Raw genomic sequence first — 16,234 nt, 5'->3', positions numbered from 1 at the left:
CTCCTTGGCCACTATTCCTTTTGCTCTTGTTCTCGCTCTTTGGGGTTTTTCTTCCCGAAAGTCTCTCCGATACAGGCAAATAATACACACACACACACACACACACATGCACTCTCTCATATGCTTTCATTCACACTTTGTACCTGTGTACCGAATTAATGTCTTAGCTAGCCCAAATCTACATCTGTTCCGCTGCAGGACCGGGCTTGTAAAACGCTCTCTCTAGAATGCAGGCACGCACTGAATATTTGTATTTATTTTCTGAAAAACACCGAGCTGCCAGACTTTCAGTTGGTGATTACACTTAAAACAAATTCAAATTGCAATTTCAGCCATAAATCAAACGGCCCAAATTAGTTCCTCTTGTGGGTTTGAACATGCTCTTTGGATTTTAAGGTCAGGAGATATCCGTTTTCACAGTGCTGAAAAGTTTAAAAATATACTACATTTTTAGGAAGAAAAATAAATATGGTTTGCATTATAAAGCCGTATATCAACTATGTGCATATGCGCACACACAACAGTGTCGCTGAAGCGAATGCTGTCAGATCACCTTTGAGGACTAATAGCACCTATTTGTTAAGCAAGGCAGGAAATACAGCAGCTATTTGTCCAAGGAGAATACAGCAGATTGTTGTGAGATGGGCTCTTTACCCTGAAAGAGAAGAAAAGTTTACTCTTTACTCTTCATTTAAAAAAAAAATAGTAAAAATTAAATAAACACCCAAAATACTTCTCTTGGCAGGCTTTATGGCATATTTAAAAAAAAAAGGCATTTACAAATGGTTTCAAAATGGCTGTATTACATCTGTCAGCGGGTGAAGGGAACACCCACAAATTGTGTTTTTATCTCTTGAAGTTTTGTTCCACTTGAGCAATAAAAGCCGGATTCACTGCTGGTTTGTGTGATTGGAGTAATCCTGGTGTTGGGTATGGTTTTAAAACTTCTGCATTTGGTTGGTTTTATAAGTTTTAAGAAACTCCCGGGGTGGCAGAGTGCTTTGTTTGTGTTTTTCACTAGCACTGGACAAGGGTAGATTTGCAAGCACCTGGCACAGACAAGTTCATCTCGGTTCCCTGGCCTGGCCTTCCCAACGAATGGCTTGGCAGGAAACCTCCTTATCTTTGATGTTAATGTCATCAGCAGTTTCTTTTTTACAGTGCTGCTCTTTCCCTGGGAGTTGGAAAGCTGTCCCCGAGAAGGGCCTGAGCACACATCCAGTGTTCCCCGGTGTGAACTCCTCGACGACAACGTAAATCCCTTTTCCGTTTGAGTTACAGCCCCTCAGGATAGCACTGAGAGCTGTAGCGTGCCCAAGGCTCTCCTTGGGCTCCAAAGACATGATCGCTGGTGAGAACCTAAAAGTCAGGCCCTCCCAAAGCAGGGGGAAGCTCTCATTGGAACGGTGGGAAGCGATGGAAGAGGAGGATGTTTCGGAGCACACGCTTTGGATGGGATCCATTTCGGTGGAAAACGAGGAATCTCTTCCCATCACCTTTGGTAGCCCTCTGGGAAGCCAAGCTGGACAGCAGGCAGTTCTCCCTCCTCTGATTCATTTCCTAGCCCGCTTCCAAGCGCCGGGTGTTCTCTCTAAGCAAACGCTGCTGTTGCACAAGAGGATGGCCCGCGCCGCGCCGCTGGAGAGGAAGCGCCTGGTGACAGTGCGAGAGCAAAGGCAGGCGGGGGTCTGCTCTGCATCTTTGTCGCTCTTTATCTTATTAACGTGTTGGTGGAAACCTTGCCAGGGCAACCTGAGCTGGGGGCTTGGAGCGTAATTGCTCGCATTGCCTCCCTGTAGGTCAGAGGAGGGGAGTTTAAGGGAGTTGAAAGGATTGTTAGAGGGGACAGGCTGCTCAAGGGGGCTCGTGGCTGCTGAGTAGGGTGGCCGAGATCCACTTGCTCTGCTTGTACTCCCACAGTGCTCAGACTGTTTGCACGAGGTAGATAGGTTCTGCTCCGCCTAACAAGCAACAGAATTGCCAAATGCAGTTGCGTTAATGCTTAATGCAAGAATCTGTGTAACCGACAGTGAGGATGTGTGTGACCGACAGTGAGGATGTGTTAGCAGGAGAAGAGTGGCAGTTAGTTTTAGGATTAGCAGTCTGGAATGAGCACTGATGCCTCTTTTTTTTTTTCTCCAGGGAATGCAGCTGTCTGGCTCTGCCCTGGTTATGAAACTGGGCTGAGGGCTCTGCCCTGGCACCCGAGCCCCGCTGTGCTGGCAGCTCAGTGTCCCCAATGGCTCTGCCATCCGTGAGCCAGCCTGGCAGGGCTGTATCCCTAGTGCAGTGACAGCGTTAAGCAGCGATAAACTTGTGACCGAGGCAGGGGACAGCTGGAGGTATCACCGTGGTTCATTCAACTGCAGGAATCACTGAAGCCCAAACCTTTAGAAAGAGATCAACTCTTTGAGCAAGAAAATTCACAATTCCATATATTTACATTTAAATAATTATATATATACTTCACATATATATAATTGTATATATATTAACAGTAGCACAAATGTGGAAGAGTTATTCAATGCTGTGAGTCAGAGTGGAAATAATATGAGGGGGTAGATTATCTGTCTCTGTCTGGGGTTATATATCTTGCGTATACCTTTGTCACAAGCAGTTATTGTGGATGTGTGTTACACTCGATAAACACTTATTTTTAAGCACCTTTTAGCTGGATGTCTTCAGATTCTCTGCCCTTCAACGATTTCTAGCTATATTTGCTTGTGTAAAAAATCAGGAGACAAATCGTCTGCAAAAGAGCTATGTTTTTTTCTCAATAACTTTGAAAGAGACTGCATTTAATACCATTTAACACTACTCATGGCGTTGACTGAGCAGCGTTTGAGTACACATCGGGGATATTTGCTAAGATTCAGAATTTCCATTTTACTACTTGGACAGGCGCAGGCCGATGCAGTAACTCTTTCGGTGTCCTCAGCAGGGGAGCTGTGGAGCCAGCTCTTGCACTTTTGCACTTCTTTCCTATCTCAAAGATCACATAAGATCAGCAGATCCAAAAGCTTGTTACTGCAGATTCAGGAACATTTTGCAAGAAGGAAAGTTGCTTTAACAAAGCTGGTCCTGCTTGGCTGTGCCCAACACAGCATTTCAGACTTTGTGGTGTCTAAGGCTGCATGGATGTGAAAATCTGCTAAGAGAAGAGTTCCAGGTTCCATTGGTTGGGTTTCAATGGCTTAGTCATGTTTGGGTGCTTGAATGTAACGTGAGCAAGGTCTGTCAGCTGAGGTATTGATCTGTAAGAAAATTCTCAGCAAAATTCTCAGGGAAGGAATGAGTTCCTGCTCTTCCTTTTAACTGGCAACTGGGGCATAGAAGTGGCCTGTGAAGTTCCCTAAGAAGTCTGTGGAAAAAAAACTGAGACGTGATCCAGATTCCAAAGCCCTGCCAGTGTCCATCTACGGAGTCTCCTGGCAGTGTTTATTGTGTTGAAGAAGCGTTCAGGAAAGGTCTACTTCTACAGATGGTAAAGCTAGAAACCTTTTTTTGCAAACCCACTCTGACAAGTGACATGTAAGTTTTTAAATTACATTTAAATTAAACATATGATGATCAGGACAAGAAAAGTGGAGATTTTGAGGAAATAGCATACCTGAGTTTACTGTCAGGATCGTGTGATGAGCTTACTGGATATTTGAGTAGATACCTTTGTTTCGTGCCTGTCATTTCAAATCATTTTCTTGCTTCACTTTGTGTTTGTAGGTGCAGTCTTCAGGGCAGTGTCATTTGTCACAATGCTGTGATAGAGAAGGGTGCAGAAATCAAGGATTGTTTGATTGGTAGCGATCAGCGGCTGGAAACCAAAGGTAAGCAGAGAAACCATATTTGCAATTTTTTTTTTTTTAATATTTCGTACTTATAATAATAGAATTTTAAACCCATTTCTTCATTAAGGGCCGATAAACAGTAACCATGCTGCAACGTGGTGTCCAGTAATGCTAGGGTTTGCTTTTTCATGGAAAGCACAGCCTCTTGTCATAAAAGTAGTTTAGGATTTCCTTCTCTAAAGACGTTTTACTATAAAGAACAAGATTGGATGCTGAGACAGTTTTTCCCCAGAGACCACACTCAGATCAACATTGAAGTTGTCCTCAGCAGAAGGAGCTATTTAAAAAAAATAATATATTTTGTCAGGGGTGAGGCATTCAAATTACTGGTTGCATAGACTTCCTTCTCTTTGGAGACGTTACTGGCTAAGGGTGCTGGATGCTTCCATCCACCTTGCTCCAAGCAGAAGCTCAAGGTGAAAAGGAGCTGCTGTGCTCAATACTGAGTACTAGGGCTGCTACGTTCAGATCTGCTTTCCTTAAACAAAATGCTGGTTACATGTTACTGCTCCATGGCTCTTATTTGGGCAAAGTCAGGCCCTGCAATCAAACTGGGAGTAGCGGTGGCTCAGGAACCGCCTGAGTGGAACTGTTGATTTCCTGCCCTACTAGATAATGGGCAGGAAATGGCTGTCTCAATGACTGCATCCCAAGCAGAGGGCTTTTTAATGAATATTTATGGTTGGGGTTTGGCAGATCCCTGCTCTAGGGTGTGGGCTGAGGACAAAAGTGAGTTCCTTTGCAGGCTCCATGTGAAGTTATTTAGTCAGATGGGGATTTGTTTGCTTGCTTTGTCTTTAAAGCATCTGGGTGGATTCCCAATTGTAACTGTCCTAGCACAGAGCAAGGTTTTCACTTAGGGAGTAGAGCTTGACCTGCTGTTTGTTATCTATATGACAAGTTTTCCTTTAATTTGAAACCAGAGGTAAAAAGACTGATGAAAACAAAAGAAGTATGGATATAGCAGTTGGGAGTCTTAGAAACTGAAGGAAACATCTCCTGTGTGTTCTGTGCACTGTGGTTTTGATCAAGTCCATCCCAGTTTCAGCTATCTCGTGACTTTGTCCATCACATCAGTCTGAATCAATGCCCTTAGCATCACATTCGGTTGTTAATCTGCAGTGCAAAGTGTGAGGAGACAGGATGCAGATTTAGTTAGTATTTTAGAAAACAAAACTCTGCTCGATTCCTTTGGTAGATCATACCAAACAGAAACACCAGGTTTTGACCTCACTCACTCCTACTTCAGTTATTTCTTGCAGAATGCAGATCATAGTCTAGTTGATCCTGGTGTGGAAGCCATTCTGTCTCTTTGATTATCCCCGTCTGAACCTTTTTCAGTGTCCCTGGATATGTTGGAGGGAGAGAAACAGAGAGTGGTTCATTTTCCCGTTCTTGAAGAGACTGGTGCTCACCTCAGCAAAGCTTAACCTCAGTGCTCAGTGAGTCTGGGCTCTCGAGCTGAACTTTTCAGGAAAGTAAACGTTTAGGAAAGTAACATTTGACTGACGTTAGCAAAAACACATTCAGGTAGATTATGAATACGCAATTATTCTGAGTGAGAAAAAAAAAATCATAAAGACTCAGTTCATTTCCCTGCCTCAGTTTCCTAACCATCCTGGATTTTTGAGGGGCTAGGGGCTGGTTCTCCTCGGTGGTCTGGGATTTCTCCCTGCAGTTCATGGCTTATTTCCTGAGCGATGGAGTCTTTCCAGCCCCACATGTCTCTTCTGACCTTGGCTGGTCCCGCAGTAAACTGGGCCTCCTCTTTCTCACTGTGAAAACATGCCCATGACTTCCCTTCCCTTACCCAAGACTTCCTGTATCTCGTGCCAAGCTTTTGGTGTGGCCCTTTAAGTCTGTTTCCATATTTCCCCTTTCATCAAGACTTTGGCTCTGTTGTTCTGTTTGGTAACTTTTCCTTCCTCAAACTCCAGCCTCCACAGCCAGGTTAGGAAAAAAAAAATCCCTAATTCTCTTGGGTTGGAGCCACCCTTTGTTGTGAACTGATCACACTTCAGCAGATGCAAGTGGTAGTGGCTGGCTCTTGATTCTGGTCGGGGAGCTACATGCTAGGAACCCGCTCAGCAAAGCTGCACACACCTTCCCAGAAACATTAAAAAAATACAGCAGTTCCTTATTCCAAAGCATCAGCCAGGATTCTTCAACAGTACGGAGATGCCTGCATCATCCTTCCCAGCCCCAAGCAAATCCCACAGTTGACTTTGCTGCAGAACTGGCTGCTTGCTGCCCGCTCTGCTGAGCGAGTCCAGGCCACACTGCCCAGGCAGTTCAGGGGACAAGAGCTCTTTGAGCCAGTGGTGCTCTGACCTCCTTTCAGAAAAAGGGCTCCATCCATTTCCATGCGGGGAGCATGGCAGGAGAACAGCTACCACAAATGATAGGGAAACGTAACTCAAACCAGCTCTGATGCTTTTCCTTCTTCAGAAGAGGCAGGGGCATAGTTAGGGTGGTCCAAATGGTACAGCTGGGAGCAATGGGATTGATTTAAACACAATTTAGGTTGGATATCTGGAACATTTTCCTAACGATGTGGTCTGTGGGATAATCTCCCTGAGGACATGGTGGGAGACCTCATCACTTAATAATGCACTTGGCAAGGCTCTGGACACCTACCTACAGGAACACGAGCTTTGGGGTAGTTCAGATGCAGCCTGTTACTTCCAAACTGAAAACAAAGTTAGGGAGCCAGGGAGGCCAGGTGACTGTCAGCAGTGACTTCCCAGCCCTGTGCTGACTGAAGCCCCATCACACTGCTGACCAAAGAGGGTACTTTTAAAGTACCTTTGTTACCATCAAGGTATGGAGTTCTTTTAAACTTCTGGATTTGCAAGCAGTGTCTCCAGTGAGCCCTACCATTCTCTCCCCTCTGCTTTTATTACCACGCCTAGGAAGCATCCACTTTCCTTCCTCTTTGATACTTCAGTTTAAGGAATTTGCTAGTAGAGAATTAACAGACAGGCTTTATGGAAGCTCCCTCACTCTCCCAGGTACCAGCCTGAAACATGCTGGTACCTAAGAAAAAGGAGGTAATTGTTAAGGCAGGCATTAAAGGCAGTTGTTAAAGGAAATGGCAGGCAGCAGTTCTGAAAGAATTTATTTGCACAAAGCATTCAGTCGTTGTTTCTAAGACAGTTATTAGGATTGTGCTGCAGCCTTTTTGATGAACTGGTTTTTGAAGAGGAGCGCAAACCCAGTATGCACTCATTGGAGCAGGACTGGAGAGAGGAAGGTGTTGCCGATGGGCCAGTCAAGGGGTCAGATGAGCCCTAGAGTCCCCAGAGGAGTCTCTAGGCCAGGTTCAGCAGGGAGTTAAGCTGTGCAGCTGTTAGAGGTTAGTCGGGAAAGGGCATATGCAGTACTCTGGCATAACCTGTCCTCAAAGGGACCCCAAGAAAGACTTTGTGAAGCCATGTGCATGGGGTAGAACCCACAAAATCCACACAGAATTGCCCACCTTATCCCCCTCCTTTACCTTCGTTCTCTTTGGCACAGGGATGTCATATGTGTTGGATATCGAAGGCCAGTGAAGTCTGGGACTGCTTGAATCATTGCACATGCAAAAGCTGCATGACAGCAGTGCTGCTGCTGCAAAGTGTATGTGCAGAAAGGGAGATAACATCGGCATTCAGGGTGCTGGTGTGATGTTTGTTTGGCGTTCTGGTACACACTTAATAGCAGCATTAGGTCTGACCAAGGTGCAAACTCAGACTTAACTGTGCTTATTCTTGCACAGTTTTTGTGCAACCTTGTATTTTTATTTTTCTTGGTGCTTCTGCCACAGTCAGTGCCCAGAATGGTTAACATTTGCTGAATGCAGAATTCCATATTCCTTGTTTTCCTGTAAGAAAGCAAGTTTCTCAGGTGTCCTTGGGCTCAGGAGCCCTGAGATTCAGTGCTGGTGCTAGGGTGAGAAGGGAACTGTAGACTTTAGTGCTTCTGCTGCCCATCGGTCCCAGCTGCATCAGCTGTTCCCTGTCTGATCCTCACTGCTGCTAGAAACCTCTCTGTTCTGGCTCTTTAATCCAAGAACGGCCTCATGCCATTCCCAGTCTTCCCTCTGGCTTCTCCCCCAGTCTTTGTCCCATGGAAATTACTTGGTTATTCCCAGACACCCACCTGACTCCAGTTCCGGTCCCTGCTCGTAGCTGCTCTTTCCAGTGCCCTTGCTTAGCAGTCCCATGCTCCATTTCCCGCCTGGCACTCGCCTCCTGGCTACTCCGCATCGGACTGCATCCCTCTCCGTAGCGCCCAAGTGCCCCAGCAGCATCACTCTGGCCACAGGAGACAGTCAGTTCTGTGCCCATCGCTGCACTGCTCCATAGCCCAGGGATTCTCCCCCTTCCCAACAGGGCAATCCTGTTTTCCTCCTGCGCTTCCCTGGTCAGGAGTGCTCATTGCACACAGAGAGTCTCTGGAGCTTTTAGCGGCCCTCTGAGAGCATGTGCAAGTGGAGGGGTTTTTTCCAGGGGCTTATCACGTAGCCAAAAGTGTGGTTTCACACAAGAACAGAAAAAGGCACAAATCCAGCAGGGAATGGCTCCTGTTTCCGATCATTTTCCAAGTCGCGTTCCAAGCCTGGAGTCCTAGGACTTCTCAATGAAACAGTGTAAGATTGTTTTATATTAATGAGGGCCAAACAGCACATTTTTTTTCTCTAATGGCATCCTCTGAAGGCAGGTACAGTGTAGGAAACCTCCACGTGTGGATGGTTGACTGCTCGCGAGAGTGCCTCGCCCCAGCCAAGCCGTAGCAGGACGGGGACAGGAAGGAACTAACAGACTTTCCGATGCTCTCCCTGCCCTTGGGAGACGCGGGAATCCTTCCTGGTGAAATCCTCGGGAGCTGAAAGCTCTTAGCACGGGACACGTTGGGATCAGAAAGCGCGCTGCCCTGCAGATGGGAGTTATGAAAGCTCCCGAGGAGCAGACACAGACTAAACAGAGCACACATGTATTTTGTGTGCTGGAGCGCGCGAGGAGCCGGAGGAGGTGGAGGGATGGTGGAAAGTCATCGTGAAACTGAGCGCGCCACGGGATTTGTTCCTGAAGTAGTTTAACTGCTGCCTGCCCCTGACAGAGACATGAGTCAGCAGTTAGAATAAGCACCTCTTTTTTCAACATAAGCATCTCTTAAGTTGTCATTTTATTTTTGCGAGAGTAACATGCTTGTAAGCGATCACAATTAGCTTGTTTTCCAAGTCAAAAAAAAAAAAAAAAAAAAAAAAAAAAAGGTCTGCGAGTTCTGACTTGGCTTAAAATTTCCCCAGAATATCCATTCAGTGACGCTTTGTCCTCACCTCCACTGCCAGGACTTGGTAGGTTGCCCACAGCATCAGTCCCTTGGCCAGCGGAGCTCAGGCTTCCTGGGCAAACAGGCTAAATGAGGTGCCCCACTCGCAGCATTGAGAAAAAGCTCCCCTGAGGCAGCACATCTTCACCTCATGGAAATATTTTACATGCTCCACGCAGAGCAAATAACCCCTAGTGCTCTGCTAGAGCCCAGCCACGTGCAAGAACAAGACAGAGATACCCTGACGGGTGCCGGAGAAAGGAGAGCCACCTCCATTTGTGTCCTCCTTCTGGATCTCGCTTTCCTTTGGCCAACCTTTCTCTTACACCCCTTGTGATCACTCTCCCGTATATCTCTCTTCCCGATTCCTTCACTCCCTGCAATCCATCTGGTCCCAGCTGTGCTGAAACGGGCTCTCCTGGAGTGCTGAATTCATTGCAACTTCCACCTGGCGCTCCCAGGAGCTGCCCGTACCCCAGGAGAACTTGCTGGCGGAGGGGTTGATGCAGAGGGAGCTGTTGGGAAAGCCTCGGCAGCCGCCGGTGCCCGCTCGGGGCGGCAGGCCGGAGCAGCGGGGTCCGGACCAACCCCTTGTGCTTGGGGCTGGGAGCCGGGCCGGGCCCCAGCTGCAGGCAGGGGCGGTTGCTGCGGATCCCTGCCAGCCCCATTCCCGGAGCAGCGCATCCCACCCCATGGAGTGGCCGCCGGGGCTGCCTGGTGCATGGGGGGCACGACAAGACAGGGGAGAAACCTGCGGCACTTGCCTGGCTCTCGGGGCCATGGTTTGGTCCCCCCTGCATCTCTCCTGTAAGTAAAGTGCAGCTCGGGAAGGAGCAGGCTTGGGCTGGAAAGCCCCGCTGCTCTGTAAACACAAACAAACCAGCCCCCATCACCTGCTTCCCTTCTTTATCTCCACAAGTAATTTAAAACACCCTCCAGCCTCCCGAAGTCAAGCTTCAGCTGCTTCCCATCCCCTTAAGCCCTTTCAGTTCCTCTTCCCACCCCCCCACCCCCCCCAACAACCTGGCTGCTTTTCCAGGGCCAACCATCACTGCAGAGACAAGTTGCTCTTCTCTCCCGCTCTCTGATCCTTTCTGTCCTGGGTGAATGTGGTAGGAGCCACCCACGGCGTGTTTTCGTGCATGCGTTTCTGCAGCCACCCCTGCCCCCCTGCCTGCCCCCCCCTCCCTTCCCAGTTTTTTAAGTTAAACTATCTCTTGCTTTAAAGAGAGCAAATACACAGCAGTGGCTTTCATCACTGCTGTATAATAGAGCAGTAATTCTGTGCCAGGGACTGTTTTCTATTTTATTTTAAAGGGTTTATAAAACAGTGTATGTAATTGAGTGAGTAAACTGAACGTTTTCTGGAGCCCCCGAGGGCTGGAACTTCGTGGTGGTCCTGGGCCTAGGCCCTAACCTTTTTTTTTTTCTTCTTTTTTTTTTTCCCCTTTCCCCTCCTTCCCCTCCTCCTTTACAACCCGCCGTTGCCACCAGCAGCAGCAGCAGCAATCTGTCTGGGGCTAATTGAGCAAACAACAACGAGATGCTTTCACATGGCTTTTAAAGGAATGCTCCGGCATCCCCTTTCTGTAAGCAGCTTCCCGGGAACCTGCCAGCGCGACCGAGGGAAGCGCCGGCTCCGCGGCCCCCCGATCGGCTCCTGGGGTTTGTGCTGGGATGCGGAGTCATTTCCGCCCCTCTGTTTATTTGCATTACAATTTGTTTTTCGCCAAGCTCCAAAAGCTGCTGCTCCCCGGCTCCGAGCTCTCCTCCCCGGCTCCGAGCTCTCCTCCTCGCGTTTTTAAGGGGCTAGCGTACAGTATGTGTAAACAAATGTCTCCTGAAGCAGGAACGCATATATAACGCGTGACAGGGCTTTGATTTACGCTCAGTAAAATCCCCGTGGACGCTCGGTTCAAGCACCCGGGCTGCCTTCAGGCTGGGCTGCGTCAGCAAGTTGTAGCAAAGTGCTAATCAGAAGGTTGAATGTGTTGATCAGCTTGGGTCTGCCGAGCTCCAGATGCTCCCAATCCGAGGAGATGGAGCTGAGCATGATTTAAGGGTGTGGAGTCCAACTCGAAGGCTTTCTGCAAGCCCTTTCTCTAATCCCTCTGCTCTCTCTGCGGGCTGAGTGCATCTGTAACCCTGCCAGTGTCAGATCAAAGGCAGCCTGGTAAGAAATCCCCGATGGGGAGCTGGGGAAGGAGAAGGGAGCCCAACAGCCAGGCCTGGGAGGTGCTTTTTCCACCCTCCATCCGACCAGGGTTCCCGGCAGGGTTTCTGCAGGAGCTGAGCCTGCTGCTGCCGGAGCCACTGGCACCTGGCAGCCGCGGCGAGAGCGAATCACCCTCCGAGCTTGGCTCGCCCTGGCACTCACGGTTCTCTTCTCCCTGCACGCAGGGCTCCGGGAAGCAAAGAAGGAAGCAGGGTGAATCCTTATCTGCCTATCGCATCCCTCCCGGGTGCGGAATCGGGCTTTGTTTCGAGCAAAAGCGCTCTCGCAGATTGAAGGCAGGCACGTTCATGTGTTTCCTTTGAGCCTGTGCAAGGAGAAGCGAGTTTGGGGACGTTCTGCCCCTCTCTGAGGTAGCAGTGACGCGCTGGGCGGGCGGCGTGAGCCCAGCTCAGAGGAGCTGGGCGACCTGGATCAAGGAGGCGATGAGGCAGGCAGAGGAAAGGGACATCAGGGCCTGTGTGTTGTGGCTTCCGTGCGACTTTGGCAGGCTGCTTAGCTCCCTAAACTTGCTGCTGCCTCTGTTTCCCTCTCTGTGAAGTGAGAATGCTCTTATTCACCCACTCTTGAGAAGAATTTTGAGGCACCCAATGTAAAATCCAAGATACCAGAAGCGTCTGTAAGCGTCAGTGCAAAATACAAATAGTTGGTACCACCTCTGCAGCCAAATACATGACAGGGCCCATCCCAGCTGCACGAGCTTAGGACAGTGCAAGATGCTGAAGCAGAAAGTTTCTTAATAAAAATATTGCTACAGATAACCTATATATAGAAGCACAGATTGACATGGCGCTTCATAAGCGTAGATGGAGGCAAGTCTGATCTGCAAGGCATAACGTAATTACTCCCGCTGGATGCTAGCCAGGGCCTTATTCACATCACGGAAATCAGCATGATAGGTAGTCTGCTTGGAGGAGGTTCAGGAATGGAGTCACAGGAGTTGCTACAGGGCCTGTTGGAGACTTATTGGGAAAGTTGTTGGGGGTGAGGAATGCTAGAGCAAGAAGTGCTGCAGGTTGGATGCGAGGTGCCTTGGCAGAGCTGTGTGGGGTCCGGGAGGGGAGGAGAAGGCGCTGGCGGCTGGGCCGGCGGCTGTTGGCAGGGCTGTGCTGCAGAGCCTGTGTGGTGCTGCCTGCCTCGCGCTCGCGCTCGCGGCCCCTCGCTCCGCGTGCACCGCTGCGCGGCCTGCCCGCGCTGCTCCACACGGGGCTCCGTGCCCCACGGCGCCATCCGCCTTCCGAGACATCGGCGTGAGGCTCCACGAGGCTTAATCATCGTTTGTCGCTGAGTACCCCGAGCGAGGGGTTGAATGACCCAATCTGAGGCTGAAAGTGAGAAGCAGCCCCTTGTTTTCTGTCCTCAGGAGGGGTCTCTGAAAGGCAGTCATGTCGCTAACCCAACCCTGTCCCCTAGGCTGAGCAAAAGCATCCGTATGGTTGTGTGGTTGGGTTTGTAGTTGCAAGTTGTCTTTTCACAGTGCAAATACCCCTGGATGCTTCTAGAGTTGCGTTTAATCAAACCTTGTTGTTTTCTGGAGTGATGGTTTGCCTGGTGCGGAGATAATGTCTAAAGCAGGAGAAGCACCGTGTTGGCTCGGCCACTTTGGGGATTGCCAGGAATTTCTTTACGTAGCTGAAGGTAGCGTGTTTGTTGTTTTCCAGCCCTCTTGCAAAATCTACTCCCCCGAGGGCAGGAGTTTTTAGGTGGTAAATAAAACACAACTCGTTATTTACATCCTCCTTGGCTGTGCAAGGCGGTGGAGACAACACGGCCCCCGTTAGTGGGTCTGAGCACCTCTCGGGCCTTCGTGGACTATCCCCCACACCCTGGGTGCGAGAGCTGGATATTATTATTTTATTATTGACGTAGAAAAGGGAAAAATGGGGAGCCTCATTGAAACCACCTGAACTCCACCTGAATAAGTGTCCAAGCCTCAGAGGGTGATTTAGATTCCCTGCCTAACCCTGCTGGTACCCTGAGGACACCCACTTCGAGCACAGAGGCTTTGTGTCGTGGCTGAGGCCACATGCTTGCTTTTTTAGGCACCGGCCTTTCGGTTTTGTGTTTTTATTATTTTGGCCTTAGATCCCTTATTTGCAGTCTTTCCCTGACAAGCTGCTTGTGCATTTTAAAAGGGAGGCTCTTTCAGTACAGTGCATTAACGGTGCTGGGGCAGGGACTGGCACATTAATACGTCCAGTGAGGCTGTGCAGAGCGCCTGGGAATAGGCAGAGGAGTGACCTTGTAAAAAGCTCCCCTCCAGCCGAGCTGGGCCGCTCCAGGGGAGTCTGAGCCGGGCTGTTCTCCGCATCCCCGCGCCCCTCAGCACTGACAACTCTGCTCAGGGGCCTCACTTCATGTGACCAATTTTACAGAAAGGTCAACTTTTTTTTTTCAAGTTTTTTTTTGCTTTTGTAGCCAGGCTTAAAAAAGGAACCCATTCTTTTTGCTAAACTTGCATTGGGGCTGCTGAGGGTCTCGGTGACTGCGTGAGCAGCCCCTCACCTCCAAGACTGTGTGCACTTTGGGGTATGTAGCAGTCACTGGGGGCCGGCTGGGTTGCTGGAAACCAATTTGATGCCAGGTTGCCACTCTGGCCACCGTTGCAGACAGACATCTGTCAGCAGCAGCAGCTGTGACTTCCGTCGGGACCTTGTTGTTCAGCAGCGACACGTACATGTGAAAACTCTCATTAGACAAACCTGGAGATGTTTAGTCAGTTGTTTAGGCTTTTGCCATGTGTGGGGGGGTACTGTCTGGAAGTGCAAAGGCGGGCAGCAAATCTGTGCTCGAGCTCCCTCAAACCTGCTTTTCTCATTTGTTTTAAAGATGCGGATTTGAAAAATGCAAGGTCTGAAACACGGCTACAAAACTCAATTCCTCTCCTTTTCCTCCCTCCCTCTCTCTTTTCAGCCAAACATGTTAATGAAGTCATTGTGGGCACTGAACAGCTGATGGAGATATAACCCGAGTCGGTTTTAAAGACGATTTTATGGAAGCCAGCAGCAGAACCAGATGTTCAGCATCGTAAGATCATCCGCGCAGATCAGTACTGGCACAGTTTACCCTGTCATTGCTCCTTTCCTGTTCAGCTTTATATTTATGTCTTAATAAAGCAGTATTTACAGAGCGGTGTGTCCGCAGCCCTCCCCCCCTCATTGACATGCACGCGGGCCGGTGCCGGCGGGATCGGCTCCCGCGCCGCCCGGACGCACTGTACTTTTCCAGCAGGACGCAGCGCGGGGACCACACAGACTGCGCCCGTCGGAAGAGCGGCCGGGCCGATGTCCCCGCGATAGCAGCCGAGTCGCTGCCGGCCCCGGGATGCCGCTTGTGCAGCCCGTGGAGCCGGCGGGAGCGCGCCAGGCAGCTGCAGCCCTGCGGCTCCGCCAGCCTCCTCCTGCTCTCGCAGCACACAAGTGTTTAATTTGTGCCTCTGCTGGGCTGCAATGCGCCCGAGGGGCTGGGCGCCCGCTTCCAAGGGGGCCAAATTGTGGCCTTCCATTTAAAATCCTGCCCTGGAGCAAGAATACGAGGGGGCTGGAGGGACAGGGCGGCCTGGAAGGAGAGCGGCACGTAAACAGGGGGTGCGCTCTGCTTGTTCCGGTGCTCCCGCTTGCAGGTCGCTGCTCCTGATCCCAGGCAGGAGGTGCCTTCCCACATCTGAACGGGAAGACTCGACGTCCGCGAGATGCACGGGGAGCGCTAATGCGAAACGCACGGCCCTGTGGTCAGCGGTTGTGCCAGGATTGTAAAGCACCTGGATGGGATTGAAACACAAGCTGTTCTTTAACGTTCAGAAATTGGACACGAGTTCCTACCTAAAAGCTGTTTATTGGAATCTGGTCGGATTCAACGGGACATTTATCTGAGCCTGGCAGTTTGACATCCAGAGGTGCTTACAGCAACTGGCTGGAAAGATATTTCATTAGCTGAAGTGATAAATTTTAAACGCGTGCTTCATGGGCACCGGTGTCCCCTGAGGAAAATTACAATTTCCTAGCTAATTTGACAGGAGAGAGATTATAATCTGACGTTCCCTGAGTTTCATAAGCAAAAATCCTACTTTAAAGGAACAGATTGGACTGGAAAGTATAGCTAAGGATGAGATTTTGGCTTGCAGGCCTTCTGTAACGTGCAGAAAGCAGCAAAGCGCTGCAGCTCAGCCCAGGTTTGGTGGGAAAGGTTTTCCCTCCCGTATGTGTGCAAACATGGCCATAAGGTACAAGTCCCTTTTCATCTGAGGATCACAGAGGCTTCCCAAAGGTTAATAAAGAGAGGAAGCCGTGAGGTAAGTGAGCACAGCGCCCATTTAATGTGTGAAGAAACAGGCCCTGGTGGCGCTTAAAGAGCTCGCATAGCTTTTTAGGAGGAGTTTAGGGCCAAGCCAACAGGAGAGATGCACAGGTAGTTTGCTTCCTTGTCCTTTTGCTTAAGCACAAAGCCCTTCATCGCTCTCTTTTTTTGTAGGATCCATCTTAACTTCTGAAAAGTCAACATCCCTTCCCTTATTAGCTACAGTTTTACCTCCTTCTGCCTTAATTATATGTTAACGTCTCACTTTAGCCCTTTTGTTTAGCTAATTTAAGGAGAGGGTGGGGGGGCGCTTTACTGTGTGGGTTAGAATTTAGCATTAATTTAGTGTTCTCTGACACTTGAAAACCTGGCCGGGATTTGGGGCGTTTTCTTTTCCTTTTTGCCTTTTACGACCTGCAGGTGTTTGGTGTGAGATAAAAGTAGATCCCAAGGTGAGATTTCACAGCGCAAATTATCAAAGTGAAGATTCACTCTTGATGTAGTCTACGTGTGTGGCAGTAATTATGAAAAATAATTCGGGATAATG

General features: G+C 49.3%; 1 protein-coding gene across 1 annotated transcript in view; it reads left to right on the top strand.

Moving 5' to 3' along the window:
- The window catches only part of EIF2B3 (eukaryotic translation initiation factor 2B subunit gamma), a 95,407-nt gene extending 80,887 nt beyond the window's left edge, over positions 1-14,520 (top strand). The window contains exons 10-11 of the mRNA XM_026033457.1: positions 3,721-3,824; positions 14,305-14,520. Coding sequence (XP_025889242.1) covers positions 3,721-3,824; positions 14,305-14,357 — 157 coding nt within the window. The 3' untranslated portion in view covers positions 14,358-14,520. The remainder of the gene's footprint in view (positions 1-3,720; positions 3,825-14,304) is intronic.
- Positions 14,521-16,234: the final 1,714 nt, after the last annotated feature.

Source organism: Nothoprocta perdicaria, unplaced genomic scaffold, assembly GCF_003342845.1.
Source record: "Nothoprocta perdicaria isolate Ctin4 unplaced genomic scaffold, notPer1 scaffold_0, whole genome shotgun sequence".
NCBI lineage: Eukaryota > Metazoa > Chordata > Aves > Tinamiformes > Tinamidae > Nothoprocta > Nothoprocta perdicaria.
The sequence above is the reverse complement of the archived record's forward strand: the minus strand, read 5'-3'. Positions and strand labels throughout refer to the sequence as shown.